General features: G+C 47.3%; 6 protein-coding genes across 6 annotated transcripts; 2 read left to right on the plus strand and 4 right to left on the minus strand.

Moving 5' to 3' along the window:
* Positions 1-166: 166 nt before the first annotated feature.
* Positions 167-979, minus strand: UA08_01353 (Nascent polypeptide-associated complex subunit alpha; the record flags this gene model as incomplete). The annotated part of the gene is made up of 3 exons (XM_020261008.1): positions 167-494; positions 560-618; positions 749-979. The coding sequence occupies 3 exons, from the start codon at positions 977-979 to the stop codon at positions 167-169; spliced, it is 618 nt and encodes a 205-aa protein (XP_020123259.1).
* A 766-nt stretch (positions 980-1,745) lies between these two features.
* On the minus strand, positions 1,746-2,415 carry UA08_01354 (60S ribosomal protein L14-B; the record flags this gene model as incomplete). The annotated part of the gene is made up of 3 exons (XM_020261009.1): positions 1,746-1,796; positions 1,909-2,172; positions 2,287-2,415. 3 exons carry the CDS (start codon positions 2,413-2,415, stop codon positions 1,746-1,748), a joined length of 444 nt encoding a protein of 147 aa, XP_020123264.1.
* Positions 2,416-3,903: 1,488 nt separating this feature from the next.
* On the minus strand, positions 3,904-5,086 carry UA08_01355 (hypothetical protein; the record flags this gene model as incomplete). The annotated part of the gene is made up of 3 exons (XM_020261010.1): positions 3,904-4,104; positions 4,172-4,729; positions 4,802-5,086. The coding sequence occupies 3 exons, from the start codon at positions 5,084-5,086 to the stop codon at positions 3,904-3,906; spliced, it is 1,044 nt and encodes a 347-aa protein (XP_020123265.1).
* A 306-nt stretch (positions 5,087-5,392) lies between these two features.
* On the plus strand, positions 5,393-7,451 carry UA08_01356 (hypothetical protein; the record flags this gene model as incomplete). The annotated part of the gene is made up of 3 exons (XM_020261011.1): positions 5,393-5,605; positions 5,675-5,960; positions 6,013-7,451. 3 exons carry the CDS (start codon positions 5,393-5,395, stop codon positions 7,449-7,451), a joined length of 1,938 nt encoding a protein of 645 aa, XP_020123262.1.
* A 967-nt stretch (positions 7,452-8,418) lies between these two features.
* UA08_01357 (hypothetical protein) lies at positions 8,419-12,484 on the plus strand (the record flags this gene model as incomplete). Its single annotated transcript, XM_020261012.1, has 9 exons — positions 8,419-8,824; positions 8,902-9,404; positions 9,459-9,491; positions 9,540-9,566; positions 9,642-9,727; positions 10,048-10,297; positions 10,369-10,624; positions 10,681-10,737; positions 10,794-12,484. The coding sequence occupies 9 exons, from the start codon at positions 8,419-8,421 to the stop codon at positions 12,482-12,484; spliced, it is 3,309 nt and encodes a 1,102-aa protein (XP_020123263.1).
* Positions 12,485-12,672: 188 nt separating this feature from the next.
* UA08_01358 (hypothetical protein) lies at positions 12,673-13,626 on the minus strand (the record flags this gene model as incomplete). Its single annotated transcript, XM_020261013.1, has 1 exon — positions 12,673-13,626. The coding sequence occupies one exon, from the start codon at positions 13,624-13,626 to the stop codon at positions 12,673-12,675; it is 954 nt and encodes a 317-aa protein (XP_020123276.1).
* Between the last annotated feature and the right edge of the window lie 2,406 nt (positions 13,627-16,032).

Genomic DNA, 16,032 nt, shown 5'->3' on the forward strand with positions numbered 1-16,032 from the left:
AAAAGCTATGTCATGGCTGCTTTGATTTACAATGTGAAGATAGAATCCTCACCCTAGCTCTCCGTAAATTGAAAAAAATCATAAACCCGCTAAATTGACAGGCTTATTTCCATCTTTTGGGATTTTTTTTTTTTCTTAACAAAAACAAACGTTCACTACGCTAACATCATATGCTGAGCGCCATAATGGAGTTGACGATATCGTTGTCGTTCTCTTTAAGAGCCTTGACAGCCTTCTTTCGGGAAACATTGGCTTGAGCCATGACGAGCTCAATGTCCTTGGCCTCCAGACCAGAGTCATCGACTTCCTCTCCATCGTCCTCCTCTTCTTCCTTCTTGTCGTCAGTCTCGGAGGCCTTGCCCTTGCCGTCGTGGGAGTGGTCGTGACCGGCGTGTGCGTCAGCGTTGGCGGCTTGTTCGGCGGCGGCAAGCTGCTGGGCAGCGTTGACCTGGGACTGGGCGTTCAAGTCTTCGATCTTGGCCTCACCGAAGATGCTAAATAGATTGTAAACATTCTCTTCCTTCCCAGACAAAACCTTAAATGAATATGTAATACGTACATCCAGGTGTTTGAGGAAGGAGAGCGGTAGACATCAGGCTGGTTGATGACGAAGAGGATCTATTGCCAGTGCATGTTAGTTAGCCCTTTTATCCATCTGCCAGTTGTGAAGCTCAAGCCTCCTCCAAGTTCATCCGTAGACCCCAGTCCGTTTCACCAACACAGGATATATCTCTTGTTCAGCACTTACGTTCTTGGGTCGGCGGAGAGTGACACGGGTAATGCCAGGGACGTGCTTCAAGCCAAGCTTGGCAATGGCTTTGCGAGCCTTCTTCTCGTTGCGAGAGTGAATGGTAACGGCAGCTCCGCCGGGGATGGTGGGCTCCTCGCCAGCTTCAGAGTCGGAGCTGTCGCCAGCGTCCTCAACACCGGCCTTGGGGACGTCGTCCTCGGGAAGTTCCTCGACTCTTGGGTTCGCCATAATGAATATTCAGTTTTCAGACTCCTAAATAGAGTGACACAAAGAATAATCCAGTCAGCACTCTCTGCGCGATCTCTTTAGCGATTATTCGACGTTAATCTACATCTGCCTGAGCAAAAGCAGTTGCGGGTTGGAAGCGTAGTGGGACTGTTCGACTCTCCCTAAAATCCACGAGTCGTGCGGGATAGAAATTGCAGGCTGGCACAATTGGGAATTATAAAAGCGATATTTGACGTACCTGGGCGTTGCTGAATGCTGGGTGGCGCGATGTGCAATTTTGTTGTTCGTTGGTGGTGTTGAAGTGCAAGCTGTGTGAATTCCTCAAGAGGGCCGATGCGTATCTTGCCGAAAAGAGTTAAGTGGGCTAGCCGAAGCCCTCTTGTCAGCCTCCCGCTAACTAACTACACGCAGACTACATATTAACTACGTAGTTTATGATATTACTACGATCTACGTTCACTTTCAAAAAAGCTTGGTGAAGAATGTAGGATTTTCTTCGTCCTGATATTACTTTTCATTTTCGTTACTCTGTAATTTCAAGATGAAAGCGGCATGTCCTTTTCCTGCCGTGTAGGAAAGAAATATCTCATGACACAGGTAGGACTCTCGTCCGGATATCAGAAGTTTTGTTGTTTTTTTCCTTCAATAATATGGACTGTCGCTGTAAAAAATTATAATGCAACACAGCGCATGATCACATGAACTCCAGCCATTTTGGAAAACCACCTAAAAAAACATCTCCCCGTTTATATCTCCTATGCAACACTTAAGCAGAGGCCCTGATCTTGGCGTGGGCCTTCTGAACTTCGTAACGGGTCTGTTGGAAACCAAGTCAGTGTATGTTCTAGAACGACTCGCAGTCGTCTCCGCCAGTTGTCCTTTTTCTCTTGGACCTATCCAAGGCCGAATGCAAACAAATATCTACGTACCTGTTTCTTCAATCTCAAGACCTTGAAGCGCTCAAAGTCGGTCAAGTTCTTTCGTCGCTCAGCCTGAGCGTTCTTCTTGGCCCAGCTGCTTGAGGCGAACTTGCTGTCGATTCCCTCCTTCTCCCACAGCTTGCGGACGGGGCCAGTACCGGCAGCGCGAGGAAGCTTAGGAATGACGAAAGGAGTGAGGGTAGCGTGGGACAGAGCGAGGGCGTGGCGAGGAACAATCTTCTCTTCTTGGGTTGAAGGACCGTCGACAAGCACCTATTCGAATTCAATTCCGGTTAGCCACCCTTAATAACACAGCACCCAGGTTTCCCTAGCATTCTTCCATCGTCGACTTCGTAATCGCGTGATCGAGAAATGAATTAAACATACCCGCTTGTGGTCGATGATCTCAACAATGGTGGCCAGCTTGCCCGTGTATGGTCCTGAGCGGATAAGGACCACACGGCCGACCTCCACGAGTTTCCATGACGTGGCTTTGATATCGATGTTGGCGGCCATGGCGAAGACTGTCTGGAAGTGAGAAAATATGCAAGTTAGCGACTTGGTAATCTTTTGTGTTTTGGCGATAATGGCAAGAGTCCCAGTTTTCGTAAAGACAGAGAAGGTGTATATATATGTGTGTGTGTGTATATATGTGGGTGCGAATGTGTGGATAGCGAGAGACTCACGGTCGACAACTCCGTTTGTGCGGCGGTGATAATTGTTGTCGAGTAGAACGTTGCTTGAAGTCTTTCGGAGACACTCAGTAGGATCGCGAATTTCGGCTGATGGGAGAGAGGGAGCCCACAATGAAGTCTCGCTTAGGGTTAGCCAATCAGCGGCCCATAAATGTTGTGTGCGGGCGGCGATGCGCGCAAACTCGCTAGGGCTGCTTGCTTGCCGCTTTGGGCTAGTGCGTCTCTAGCCGGCAAGCGATATTTTCCGTGCCGATTGAAGCGTGACTTTTTTCTTCTGCTAAACAAACAACTTTTCTCTCTTTTGTTCTGTCGACAACCATCGGATGCGAAGATATCTCAACAACCGGCCCATTGCACTTGGCCGTTTTTTCATGTGCAATGGGCCATTGGATGGAATGGTAAGTGTCATCACTACTACCACTTTTGATCATTCCCTCTTTCATTATTTGGCTACATGATGCGGTAATTTGCGATTGACCCGGGTTCTGTGAAGCTCTCGCCGGAGTTTCGATACAGGCCTGGAGTATGATATTCAATTTCTTACATATTCTGACTTGCATTCGTTCTTCTCATTGCTTTTATCTCTACGACCGTGTTCTTGGTGCAGCTTGACTAACGTCGCATGCGTAGTATAGTTGACGATGGCTCTACTATTACCACAACAAGGAAACGACATGTTGTGTTATGACGAGATTTCACTCAGCCCTCTTGTAGGACGTCCGAATAAGTACGTTCACAACCGTCTTTCTTTCGTCGTCTCCGATGATTACACCTTATCATGCCTAGATAGTAATTGACGCCTTTGGCGGTTGATATCACCTTAATCACCAAGATCTCTGAGGACCTTATTCATCAATTTCTTTCAATTCATGCCTTGTTGTGTCACGAATCTAACATATCGCATGGCAGGTATTTCTTCGATGAGCGATATTTTCGACATGGTTGTAAGAGGATTAACTTTTGGTTAATAAAAATATTACATGTTTGCGGTGTATCGTCTTTTCACTGCATTGATTATCACTGTAGCAGTAGCTTCCATCTCGTACTAGAAGACACTATGTATCCTTACCAAAGGCTTAGCGGTAGATCAGCGGATGAATCTAGTTTCAAAACGACAAGTGAGCAAGCTGAAATTTATATCATGGTCACATTAAAGCAGTTCTACAAGCTAATTCCGATGCATATTTCATACATTCCTAAATATAAGACCACTTTTGCCTTTTCGCACCCACTTCTAAAAGGAGAACAACGCGATATCCCAATCGGATATCACGAGTATAAATCGAATTGTGAAAATAAGAGTGCCCACTCAGGATGCAGCTGCTTTTGAAGCAGGTGGCCCTTCTCTTGAGAGAACCCACATGAAGATGAATTGGACGACGTAGGAATATATGAAGAGGAACTGCGTCCGGCGATTGCGCTGGGAACGGGCGACAGTGTGCATGGTTCCTGCACGCATTGGCACATCGCCGGTTGAGTCGGGAAGTAGAACATATTTCAGCGATCGGAGCTTTGAAATTGAGAAGATTTTTGTTAGCAGACTGCCCCTCTTGCTGTTTTACAGCGGGAAAACATACCAAGAAAAATGCATTAGCAAGGAAAGTATAGATGAATACCACCCAGCCTACCCAGCTGGCAGTTCCTCGTCCCGGAGTGATGATACCGGCACCCAATAAGGTGACGATGATTCCAACAAATTTGTAACCGGAGTAGGCTACTAAATCCAGTAATTGAGAATCATTGCTGATGCTGAGAATGTACATGGCTACCTTCAAACATAGGATCTCGAATACCACAACAGCCAAAGCCGTGGTGGTTATAGAGCCTAATAGTTCAGGATGGAAGCTGCCACGTAGCCCAGCCATGACAGTGCAGAGCAAAATATACGTAACGAACGCCATAGTAGGTATATACATATCAGGCGAATTTAGATCGTCACGCGGGGGAAGGAAAACAGAGGCATAATGTTGCTGTTGCAATTGACCATCGGGTCCCGCAGTGGCCATCCGAGTTTGCTGTCGTGACCAAGGCTTGTGATACCAAGGGAATAACACGAGGGAGATTTTTCTCAAAACGTATGAATTGGATACATTGAAGTAGTGTTTAAGCGCCGGAATCGAAACATAACGGTTGAACTGCCCACAATCAAGTCAGAACTCAAGCATTATACGTCATACTTGCATTGAACATTTTTTCTGGTGCCCTACATTTTGTTCCATGTATTCCTGACCTGCCATCATCGCTGTCTTGCCAACTTGGAACCCCATTTGGGCCGTTGGATCGGTCATAAAGCCTCCAAAATTGGGCGCAAAGGTGCCGCTACCCCCCTGGGCAGGGGCTGGCTGATAGGGATTATCATATCCTGAATGATGTGATTGAGAAGTCGGCGGTGGCGGCGAGCGCATCATAGGGACTGTCGACACATGCTGCGGTACAGGATGGTGAAGTGGAGGAGACTGTGCTGGTACAGGAGCGAATGGCGACCTCTGCATTTTGACGACGCTTGAGGGTTTCTTGGATAGAGGGCGGAACAGAGTAGAAGATATATAACGAGTGCAGACCTGGCGATGCAGCCCTTTTGGCGCTGTCTGGCTGGAGGGTGATGAAACGAAAGTCCGAAGGGTTATGTGTCAACAAGCAACTTGAGTATAAATTGACGCCGCAGATGCGGCTGTGGTACGCTAAATACGTGGCCCGTGAGCTTGCCCTGCGACTGCCCGCTGCAGAAGCTCCCCGCCACCCATTCACGAACTGTCAGCACTTGCGCTCCAGATCTTAACTCAGGCCAGTATCACAAAATGTTGGACGCATTCGAAATCATCACCACCTCCGGCGTGGTGCTTTGGTCCCGGTCTTATGCCCCGGTGGGCTCGCACATCGTCAACAGTCTTATCAGTGAAGTTTTCATTGAGGAAAAGGTTGTCCCAACGGACGGCGTGTCAACGGCATTCAAGAAGGAAAAATATACGTTGAAATGGAGACGCGCAAAGGATCTGGGGCTCATGTTCGTGGTATGTTGTCAAGCTTGTCTTGTCTCATCGTATGAACATGCGCCTAACATTAATCGCTTGATCTACTAGGCCGTCTATCAGTCGCTTCTCCATCTTAGCTGGGTAGACAAACTGCTGGACAATATTGCGATCATTTTTGCGGATATTTACAAGGACCAGTTGAAGTCCGCCAGGGCGAGGATACACGAATATCCATTTGACAAGTATTTTGACCAACAAGTCCGCGAGTTGGAGGATACAGCCGACCCATCTATTGATGAGTACGCTGGCTCATACGAGGACGGCAAAAAGAACCCCCTTGTCTCGTCAGATAATGGAGGCCCTCCACCACCACCTGAGCCTTCCCTTCTCATAGGTACGCTTCCTCCTTTGTCTCTTCTATGTATCACCTAATAACAAACACATAGCGCAGCAACAGGCTGCGCATCTGGCGGCGGCGACTTCCAACGAGAGCTCGCCAGTCGCTACACCGCAATCCTCGAGATCTGCGACCCCCTCCGCAAGCCATATCATTACAGCCAAATCCGGCCCAGCAGGCCGGGTGTCTCGACGCGCCCGCAAAGCTGCCAATGCGAGTGCCAATGTCTCCTCGGGAGATGAAAGCGTGCGGAAGGGAAAGCCTTCAAAGGAGAAGAAGGCTCGAAAATGGACAGATGACGGATTTGCGGATGAGGATGATGGAGTCAATCTAGATTATTCGGCTGCTGCCACCGATGAACATGTATCGGCGCCGATAGTGGAAGCTGTGGCCCATGATACCTGGGGTCGAAAGACCGCCAAGGGACAATTCGTCCTGAAGGACTTGGGTGATGAAGTCCATTCGATTCTAGATAAGGCGGATGCTGAGAAGGCCAAAGCTAATGGGGCCAGTGGTCTTGTCGGGTCGAGCTTCAGTGCCATTGGCGGGCTTTTCCGCAACATCGTGGGTGGGAAGACTTTGTCAGCGGAAGATCTGGAGAAACCTTTGAAGGCCATGGAAGACCACCTTATGAAGAAGAATGTTCCGCGTGAAGCAGCTCTACGATTATGCGAGGGGGTGAAGCAGGAGCTTGTCGGAAAGAAAACGGGAAATTTCCAAAGTGTCGATGCCGCGTTGCGAGACGCTACAGAAGCTTCTCTACGGAAGATTCTCACGCCGACATCATCTTTAGACATGCTACATGAGATTCAAGCTGTTACCGCACCCACTGTTAAAGGGCAAACATCGCGTCCTTACGTCATCTCCATTGTTGGCGTTAATGGTGTTGGGAAGTCGACGAACTTGAGCAAGATCTGCTTCTTTTTGTTACAGAACAACTATCGCGTATTGGTAGCTGCCTGTGATACCTTTCGATCCGGTGCTGTTGAACAACTGCGTGTGCACGTGAGAAATTTGACAGAACTGAGTGCCAGAGAGAACATTGGGCAGGTTGAACTTTACGAGAAAGGATATGGCAAAGATGCCGCCAACGTCGCCAAAGACGCCGTCACTTACGCGGCCGCAAACCAGTTTGATGTCGTTTTGATCGATACTGCAGGACGCCGACACAATGATCAACGTCTGATGTCCTCGTTGGAGAAATTCGCCAAATTCGCCAACCCGGACAAGATTTTCATGGTTGGCGAAGCCCTGGTTGGTACGGATAGTGTGATGCAGGCTCGGAACTTCAACCAGGCTTTTGGACCCGGGCGCAATCTCGATGGCTTTATCATTAGTAAATGCGACACTGTGGGCGACATGGTGGGAACGCTCGTGGGTATGGTGCATGCTACCGGCATCCCTATTGTGTTTTTGGGAGTTGGTCAGCATTACGGTGATCTGCGAGGTTTAAGTGTCCCATGGGCCGTTGGACTTTTGATGAAGTGAGAAGGGGTTTGTTTCTATGTAATCATATACGTCTTCGTTTAGCATGTCAAATTCCTAGCATAGCATTAAATTGGCATTGATTACCTAGGTAATCCCCGGGAAGTGCCTCAGATGCTCCCCAAGGGTCCTCAATTGTCAGAGAACAATCCTCAATTATATCCAACCAGAACTATGTTGGTCCAAATTTTTTTGATACTTGGAAACACTCACTCGAGCGAGCCGTGACCTTCGGCTTTTATTGAAGAGGTATGGAGACATCCATGGATCTCGGATATATATATATCATGATCTCTAAATTCCTTTTAACAAAACAAAGCAGTTTCCCGCTGCGCATTCTTGAATTAGTTTCCAATAATAATTACAAAATTTTTCTTCTATATGATTTACTTCTTATCTGGCAAAGCATCCATTGGAGAAGTCTAGGGTAATTGTAACCCTTCGTTAGGATTGCCCTATTCAGACAATTTTCTCTGACAATACCTTGCATTAGGCTATAGAAAACGGTAATCAGACATGCCAGCTCAGCTCAGAGTTAACTAAATAGCATGTATTATTATTTCAGCAACTAAGTGTGGAAAGATGATGTGCCCTGAACCTAGTATGGAACGGCCGCAGCCGTTGGTTAAATGTTTCACAGGAGATATATAGATGTGTCTTTTTTTTTTTTTTTTTTTTTTTCGAAAAAGGAAACTTGCACTCGATCAAAAACATACAATAGTAGACTTGAGCTGTCACTATGCTTGAACTATGGGATCACTACTCCGTAGTTTTGTAGGATCAGTAGAAATCCGGGGAAAAGCCGATTGTGGGGTAACGTCTTTGATGTACCTAGCTAGGTATGCACCGGACTATTGTCCGTAGTTTAGAGTCCGAAAAAAATTGTAGTATAAAATGGGAACATTTTATTCTATTTAGTAGATATCAAAATAAACGATTTGAATGTTGTACATAATACTATCATTCTACTATGTCTGCCGCCCAGACCCTATCCTTCGACTCTCTGCCACTTCGTAAGGATGGACCCCCAGGAAACGCATGGGGTCGCTTTGATGAGAATGACGAGTTGGGCACACTGAATCTCATCACACCACGAGTCACAGCCGAGGCTGCAAAACAGATTGTGGACGGAGTCCGTGTGTCAGTCGACTGGTCTCTCGACAGTATGTCGGTGCCGTGCTTTGGGCGTACGGGGCTTGAGCATAAGATCCAGCAAAAGGGGAGGAACATTGTTTTCGACGATGTACTCATGTTCAATACGCAGAGTAGCTCGCAATGGGATGGATTCCGGCATTATGGACATCAGAAGCATAAAGTGTTTTATAATGGCATCACGGTGGAGGACGTGGTGAAGACAAAAAAGAATGGTATTCACGGTAGGATATATAAAGAAGAACATGTATCACCATTAGGTTCGACGTCAGCTAATCACTATATTTACTATGCATAACAGTATGGGCTGAAAAGGGGGGCATCGTGGGCCGCGGCGTGCTCTTGGATTATGTCTCCTGGGCTGAAAGCAACAATATCCCCATAAACTGCTTTTCTACGACGCCGATACCAGTCTCGACCCTGAAAGAAATTGCCTCTAAACAAGGAACGACTTTTCGCCCAGGTGACATTTTATTCATCCGCACCGGCTGGACAGAGGCCTATTCTCGGATGTCGACAGCTCAAAAGGAAACGCTAGCAGCAACCTTCCCTCCGCCAGCAATCGGGTTGGAGTCCTCGAGAGAAACCCTGCAATGGATATGGGATCATGGATTCGCAGCTGTTGCGGGCGACCAGCCTAGTTTCGAGGCGTGGCCATGCCAAAATCTAGATTATCGGTTGCATGAGTGGTTGTTGGCAGGCTGGGGAATGCCGATTGGCGAGCTGTTTGATTTGAAACGCTTGAGTGAGGAGTGTGACAAAAGGAAGCGCTGGGAATTCTTCTTTAGCAGTATGCCATTGAAAGTGAGTGTTCGATGGATCTAGGCGGAATGTGTTGAGGATATTAACGTGAAATAGGTTCCTGGCGGCGTAGCGAGTCCTCCCAATGGGGTAGCTATCTTCTAAATCTAAATACTTTGCTAATTTTGTATCGAATAGCTTTCACCCGACGATTTTACTGTCGCAGTACTAGTTATTTGATTGCTTTGCCCATGTTACTCGCACTGGTAGAAACTGAGATGCTAGCTAGACTCAATGCAGAAACTGTCTCAAGAGAAAAGCCATTGGCATTTCATCTCCAAACAGCTCGCTTTTGCCAGATTTTCTTCTTTTGTAGTCCCAATTCGGTATGGGATTAGGGCTAGCTGTGTTGACACCTGAGGTGTCCAGGCAATGACGTCATTGATACATTCCCTCCACTCAACGCGGATTGATTGTCTTCCAAGTGTCAAATCATGAAGAGCTAATTGGTTCATGTTGTCTCTTCTTCCGTCTGCGTCGAGGATTCAGTCCGGACGTCATCTTGACGTTTCCGCGTAGGATGCTTCCAGCAGCCAACGTCATGGCTACGAATAGTCGGTCCTTGATGGTTAAAGACCAAAGCCCCCTCAAGACATCCCATTTCTTAAACCCCACAGCCCAAAGGAACTATACAATTCGATTAAAGCACGCTGATCCTTACTATGGCCAACACCGTTGCAGGAGGGCTTCACAAGGTCCAGGAGGTGATCAAATCGGCTGCAGGAGAGGACAAGAAGGTTGCAGACCTCCTTCGAGATACTGCCGACGTTCATAAAAAGACCAAGTTTACAACAGACTATGGAGCCCCCGTCGCCGAGACCGATCACTGGTTGAAGCCCGTCAGTGACAAGTCTTCTGGTCCAAGTCTGCTAGAAGACCAGATAGCACGCGAGAAGGTCAGTTTCTCATTGCAATTCTCCGTATGGACAAGGATTTGCTTCAGACTAGAAACTCACTGGATATTTAGATCCATCGCTTCGACCACGAACGTATCCCAGAGCGAGTCGTCCATGCCCGCGGCACAGGTGCTTTTGGCACCTTCACGTTGAAGGAGGCTATCCCGGAATTGAGTCATGCCGGTGTACTTAATGACACGACAAGAAGGACACCAGTATTTGTTCGATTTTCTACCGTCCAGGGAAGTAGAGGCAGTGCCGATACTGTCCGAGATGTCCGTGGCTTTGCCGTCAAGTTTTACACGGACGAAGGAAATTGGGATATAGGTAAATCCGGTAGACGATTTTCGGTGCTTTATGTTAGCTAATCCTTCGTACTGTAGTCGGCAACAATATTCCTGTTTTTTTTATTCAAGACGCTATCAAGTTTCCCGACTTTGGTATGTACTCCTGCCATTGCGCCTTGTTGGACGAAGTAATTTTTAACTATCCACAGTCCACGCTGTCAAGCCAGAGCCACACAACGAGGTTCCTCAAGGGCAGACTGCCCATAATAACTTCTGGGACTTTGTTTTCCTTCACCCAGAGGCTACACACATGTTCATGTGGGCCATGTCTGACCGAGCTATTCCACGGTCTTTCCGCATGATGCAGGGATTCGGAGTCAACACATTCAGTCTCATTAATAAGGAGGGCAAGCGCCATTTCGTCAAGTTTCATTGGATTCCACACCTCGGTGTTCATTCTCTCGTGTGGGACGAAGCCTTGAAAGTAGCTGGCCAGGACCCGGATTTCCACCGGAAAGACCTAATGGAAGCCATTGATAACAAAGCCTATCCCAAATGGGACTTTGCCATCCAAGTGATACCCGAGGAAAGACAGCACGACTTTGACTTTGACCCTCTTGATGCTACCAAAGTGTGGCCCGAGGAACTTGTCCCTTTACGTGTTATTGGCGAGCTGGAACTCAACCGTAACATCGATGAGTTTTTCCCTCAAACGGAGCAGGTCGCTTTCTGTACCAGCCACATTGTACCCGGCATCGACTTCTCCGATGACCCTCTTCTCCAGGGTCGCAACTTCTCTTACTTTGACACGCAAATATCCCGTCTAGGTATAAACTGGGAGGAGCTTCCAATCAATCGCCCCGTTTGCCCAGTCATGAACCACAACCGAGACGGTGCCATGCGTCACAAGATAACCAAAGGTACCGTCAATTACTGGCCGAATCGCTTTGATGCGATTCCGCCAACCAAACCCGAGGAAGGAGGGTTTGTTTCGTTCCAGGAGAAAATTCTTGGAATCAAAAAGCGGTCTCAGGGGCCCAAATTCCGTGAATATCACAATCAAGCACAATTATTCTACAACTCATTAAGCGAATACGAGAAGTTCCACGTTGCCAAAGCCTTTAGTTTCGAGCTCGATCATTGTGATGACCCTGTGGTATACCAGCGCATGGCTCTGCGTATTGCAGAAATCGACCTCGAGCTTGCTCGAAAAGTTGCTGTGATGGTAGGCGCACCGACACCAGAGACAGCCGGCAGACAAAACCATGGCAAGAAGTCTCGCGGATTATCTCAGTTAGATTTCAAGCCTCGCATACCGACTATTGCCAGTCGACGGATTGCGATTATTATCGGCGATGGTTTCGACTCGGTAGCGTTCAACGGTGTATACACAGCAGTCAAAGCTGCTGGTGCCATTCCCTTGGTCATTGGTACCAAGAGACAGCCCGTATTCGCTGATGGCGTTGACCCTCAGACTGGAAAGGGAGTGACACCCGATCACCAATACGACGGCATGCGCTCGACAATGGTCGATGCGACATTCATACCCGGTGGATCGCACATCAAGGCACTTGCCAAAAACGGACAAATCCGCTACTGGATAGCAGAGTCATTTGGCCACCTGAAAGCGCTGGGCGCCACTGGTGAGGCAGTCGATCTTGTCAAAAAGGTGTTGACAGATATCGATGCTCTGAAGTTTGCTTCCCAAGGTAGTACTGCTGTTTCCGAGTCTTACGGCGTGGTTACTGCTGCTGGTCCGCAGAAACCCGAGAGCTTTAAGGAAGGTTGGGAGATGGTCAAGGGAGCGAAAGATTTCCTGGGCAAGTTTTTCTTTGAAATTGCTCAACATCGCAATTACCAACGTGAACTCGATGGCCTTGTTCAGACTCTTGCCTTTTAATATTGATGTGTGGACGTTTCCAAACAAATTGATAATTTCCTTGATTGTATTTTTCGAGAAATCTCAAATATCTCTACTAATATAATCATAATTTATTCATGTACCCAGACGACAGAATGAATAATCTCGGAACTTGGACTTGCATGAACCCTACCCTAAACATCGATTCATACATAGACAGACAGTACCTAGCGCCTGGATAGCACCAGCTCTCTTTTCAAAGCTTTCACTTCATGCTGACTTGCAACATCGCTATCACCATCATTTCCGACTATAGCACTCGAATGAAAAAAGGGTGTCCCCGGACTCTTGCTCTGTAACTCCGCAATGTTGCTCGATCTGACCCCTCCGCCAGCAATAATTGCAATCCTGCCGTCGGCCGCAGTAGTCAACGCATTTATTTGCTGTGCCCCTTCCAAAGCACTCTTACCGGTGCCGCCGGAGGTCAAGATAGAGGCAAAGCCGGCCTCTATCACCGCTTCAAGCTCGTTCGCTAGCCCGTCATGGAGTAGTATTTCTTTGTGGTTGTTACTGCTGCTAACACTACCAGCACCGCCATCACTACTGTTACTAGTCATAGTACTACGATGTTGTTCAATAGATGTGATTACCTCGTCAAATGCGCGGTGAAAGGTACACGGCAGGGGCGCCGCAAGACGAACTAGATCCTCATTCCGAGCGCGATCGACTCTGCCGTCCTCGGTCAGAATACCGAAGACGAAGCCATTGACTTTGCTGAAGGATATATTGTTAAAGATGCCATCGTGCTGGTCGTTTGGTGGTTGTTCGTCGTTATAAGAGGCGTTTTTCAGTGCCAGTAATTGCTCTTTCATGAGGTTGAAGTCTTCTGTGGCATAGACAAAGTCTCCGCCACGGGGGCGGATCATGGCATATATAGGGATTGATTTTTTGTAGTTATTTGTCGTGTCGCCCTGGGCCTGTTGGAGGGATGAAATAACGTTCTTCAGTGTCGAGAGAGAGGGGGTGGTGCCGCCATGGGAAAAGGAGCCTTCGGCACAGAGCTCCAGGCGGTCGGCGCCGGCGGCGTAGGCTAGGAGGGCGGATGTCGCATTGAAGATGGCTATTTCAAGGGAGGAACATTGGGGCCTGGTATCTTGTTCTGTGATGCTAGTCGATGACATGGCTGGTTTGCAGAGGGAAGGGAAGTTGAAGTTGTACGGAGGACGTTAAAGCAAGACTACATACGCTACATAGACCAGCCAATCAGTGCCGACGTCGTGCACGCTTTGCCTTTTAGGTCATTGACGCAGAAACTTGAAACAGAGACTGACTCGCTATCGAAAGTGCGACAGGCTAGAGAAAAACCAAGTATTGGGCTTAGACCAAAGGAAAATGATCCTCGCAACAGACGTGGCGAAGCAAATGTCTGAATACCTGACTCCAACGAAGCAATTCTCGAAGTATATGCGTGGTGGCACCCATTTTCTTTGCCAAGTTGAACATCGAGGTGAACTCAAATGGCCATAGTTACTCCTTACAGCGACAGGAAAATTCCTTCCTGAACTACGATAAACCCCCTTTTTCAACTCAGTGTCACAATCTGGAAGCCAACTTCCCCGCAGGCACGAGGGTTTCCAATGAAGATCATCGTCATCAAAGGAACGACAACAGTCCGAACAAGCTGAAAGAGAGCAATGATTCAAGCGCTCCAATTTCGAAATGCCACAAGTACCGTCATGGGACTTGTATAGGATCCGACTGCTGCTGGTGCTTGCTCTGTTTCTCAGCAATATGACATGATGGTTGCGAGAAGGGGGCGGCGCTCGGAGGATATATGTAGGTATGAATCTGCCTATGTGATGATCGATTTCCTTCTTAATTATTATATTTCTAATAGTTTATGGAATTCTATTTGTATATTCCTTTCCCTCCTGCTTTGTGAGATGTTCGCAGAGACTGCAGCGGATACGTACACCCGGGAAAAAGAAACGAGAGACGGGATAAATTAAAAAGCAATTGATGCAATATATATTTCCAAAAGCCAGCCAATAACTGAAAGGAGCACTTTATTGTTGCTAAAAAGAACAATCCATGCATCTTTGGTGTCTTGCCTTTCCGAGAACATGGCTGCCGTGTTGAATAGTGCGGCCGTTGGTCCCGTTGCTCAAATTTTGACTGCTATCTGACCCAACAAGTGCTTCTTTCGAACTCTGTTTGGATACAACTGAGCTATCCAATGCTTTCTCAGGAGGTCTACTTTTGCGTAGTCCGTGGCAACACCAAACAAAAAGCTAAAAGGACCGTGCTCTGCCACTACACCTAGACGCGGAGTACGTAAGTTACTGCTGAACAAAGGCTCATGTCAATGAGTCCCTGCAGATTGACCGTTTCATGCTAATTAGAGAGCTCTAGACTCTGTCAATCTCTGACAGGACTGTGGGGCGGTTAGTCCATATGACTCTGGAGTCTGGACTAATATTATTGAAAGTTTGAAATGGTCAGCCTACAGTCTAGTGATGATACTCACCTAGGCTAGTTGGAACTTGTTAGGAGAGCGCATGGATTTGCAATTCTCAGGTGGCGTGCAGTGAATATCTCCTGGTCAGAAGAGTATATATGCATGCAGCCTATGTCTAATCGAATCAAGATGTGAACTGAACTCTCGGCCCCCAATGACTAGGGGGATGCCTATCTCCCGCAGCTTGAGTGTTTCATCATTATTGAAAATCTACCTCAAATCAGGCTAAAGGTGGGAATGATACAGTCACACATTATTGGCAGTTTATTTGACCTAGTCAGTCCCATCAGTTCGTCCAAATTTTTCTCGCAGAGAAAGACATCCGTCGACGGAGGCTTTGTTGGGGACCAAAGCAAAGACGTACCTGCATATGATGTAGACCCTGCAGACGAGTTGAATGGGGCATGGGTGAGTTAGGTATATAGCGCTTTCGTTTTGTCTAAATCTATGTCCTTTGTGAAAGTGGTGAAGTGAGGCTTCTAGAAGTCGTCGGCTGACACGTGTGTGGGCTTTGGACATGTCTTTTTTGTCCCGATTTCTGAAAGTCAATCAATTGACTAACGAGTTAGGTGGAACTTGATAGCTGCAGTATTTGATTTTATTTCTTTTCCTTTTTCGACGCAAAAATGGACATACAAAATGCGCGCACGGGTGTATTGACAATATGGATGGAGGGCGCAGTGCACCAAGTTGGAGGGTTACATGCACGACGCCGTACATATATACATGATGTATTAGCGTCCTGATGTCTTGACCATACAAATATACAAATGCACGAGTGCATAAAAGATAAGGTACAAAACACAATTCATGGTTTCAGCTGTTGAGAAGCCACCTAAGACGATAGAACCCAGTATAACCCCTAGCAAGGCTATGGCGGGTAGTGCTCGGAGTAATTGTAATTCTGATAATCCAAAGTGTGCAGCAAAAAATTAAAAAAAAAAAGAGAAAAAAAGAAGAGACTTATGCTCGGCGTATACATCATCAAAATACGCCGATTATAGTCATGCAGCGTACGCACTCCGAGACTCCGAGTAGAGGGGTTGATCCCCTCTCTACTTCTTCTACT

The sequence above is a fragment of the Talaromyces atroroseus genome (assembly GCF_001907595.1).
Source record: "Talaromyces atroroseus strain IBT 11181 chromosome Unknown scaffold_1, whole genome shotgun sequence".
Lineage (NCBI taxonomy): Eukaryota > Fungi > Ascomycota > Eurotiomycetes > Eurotiales > Trichocomaceae > Talaromyces > Talaromyces atroroseus.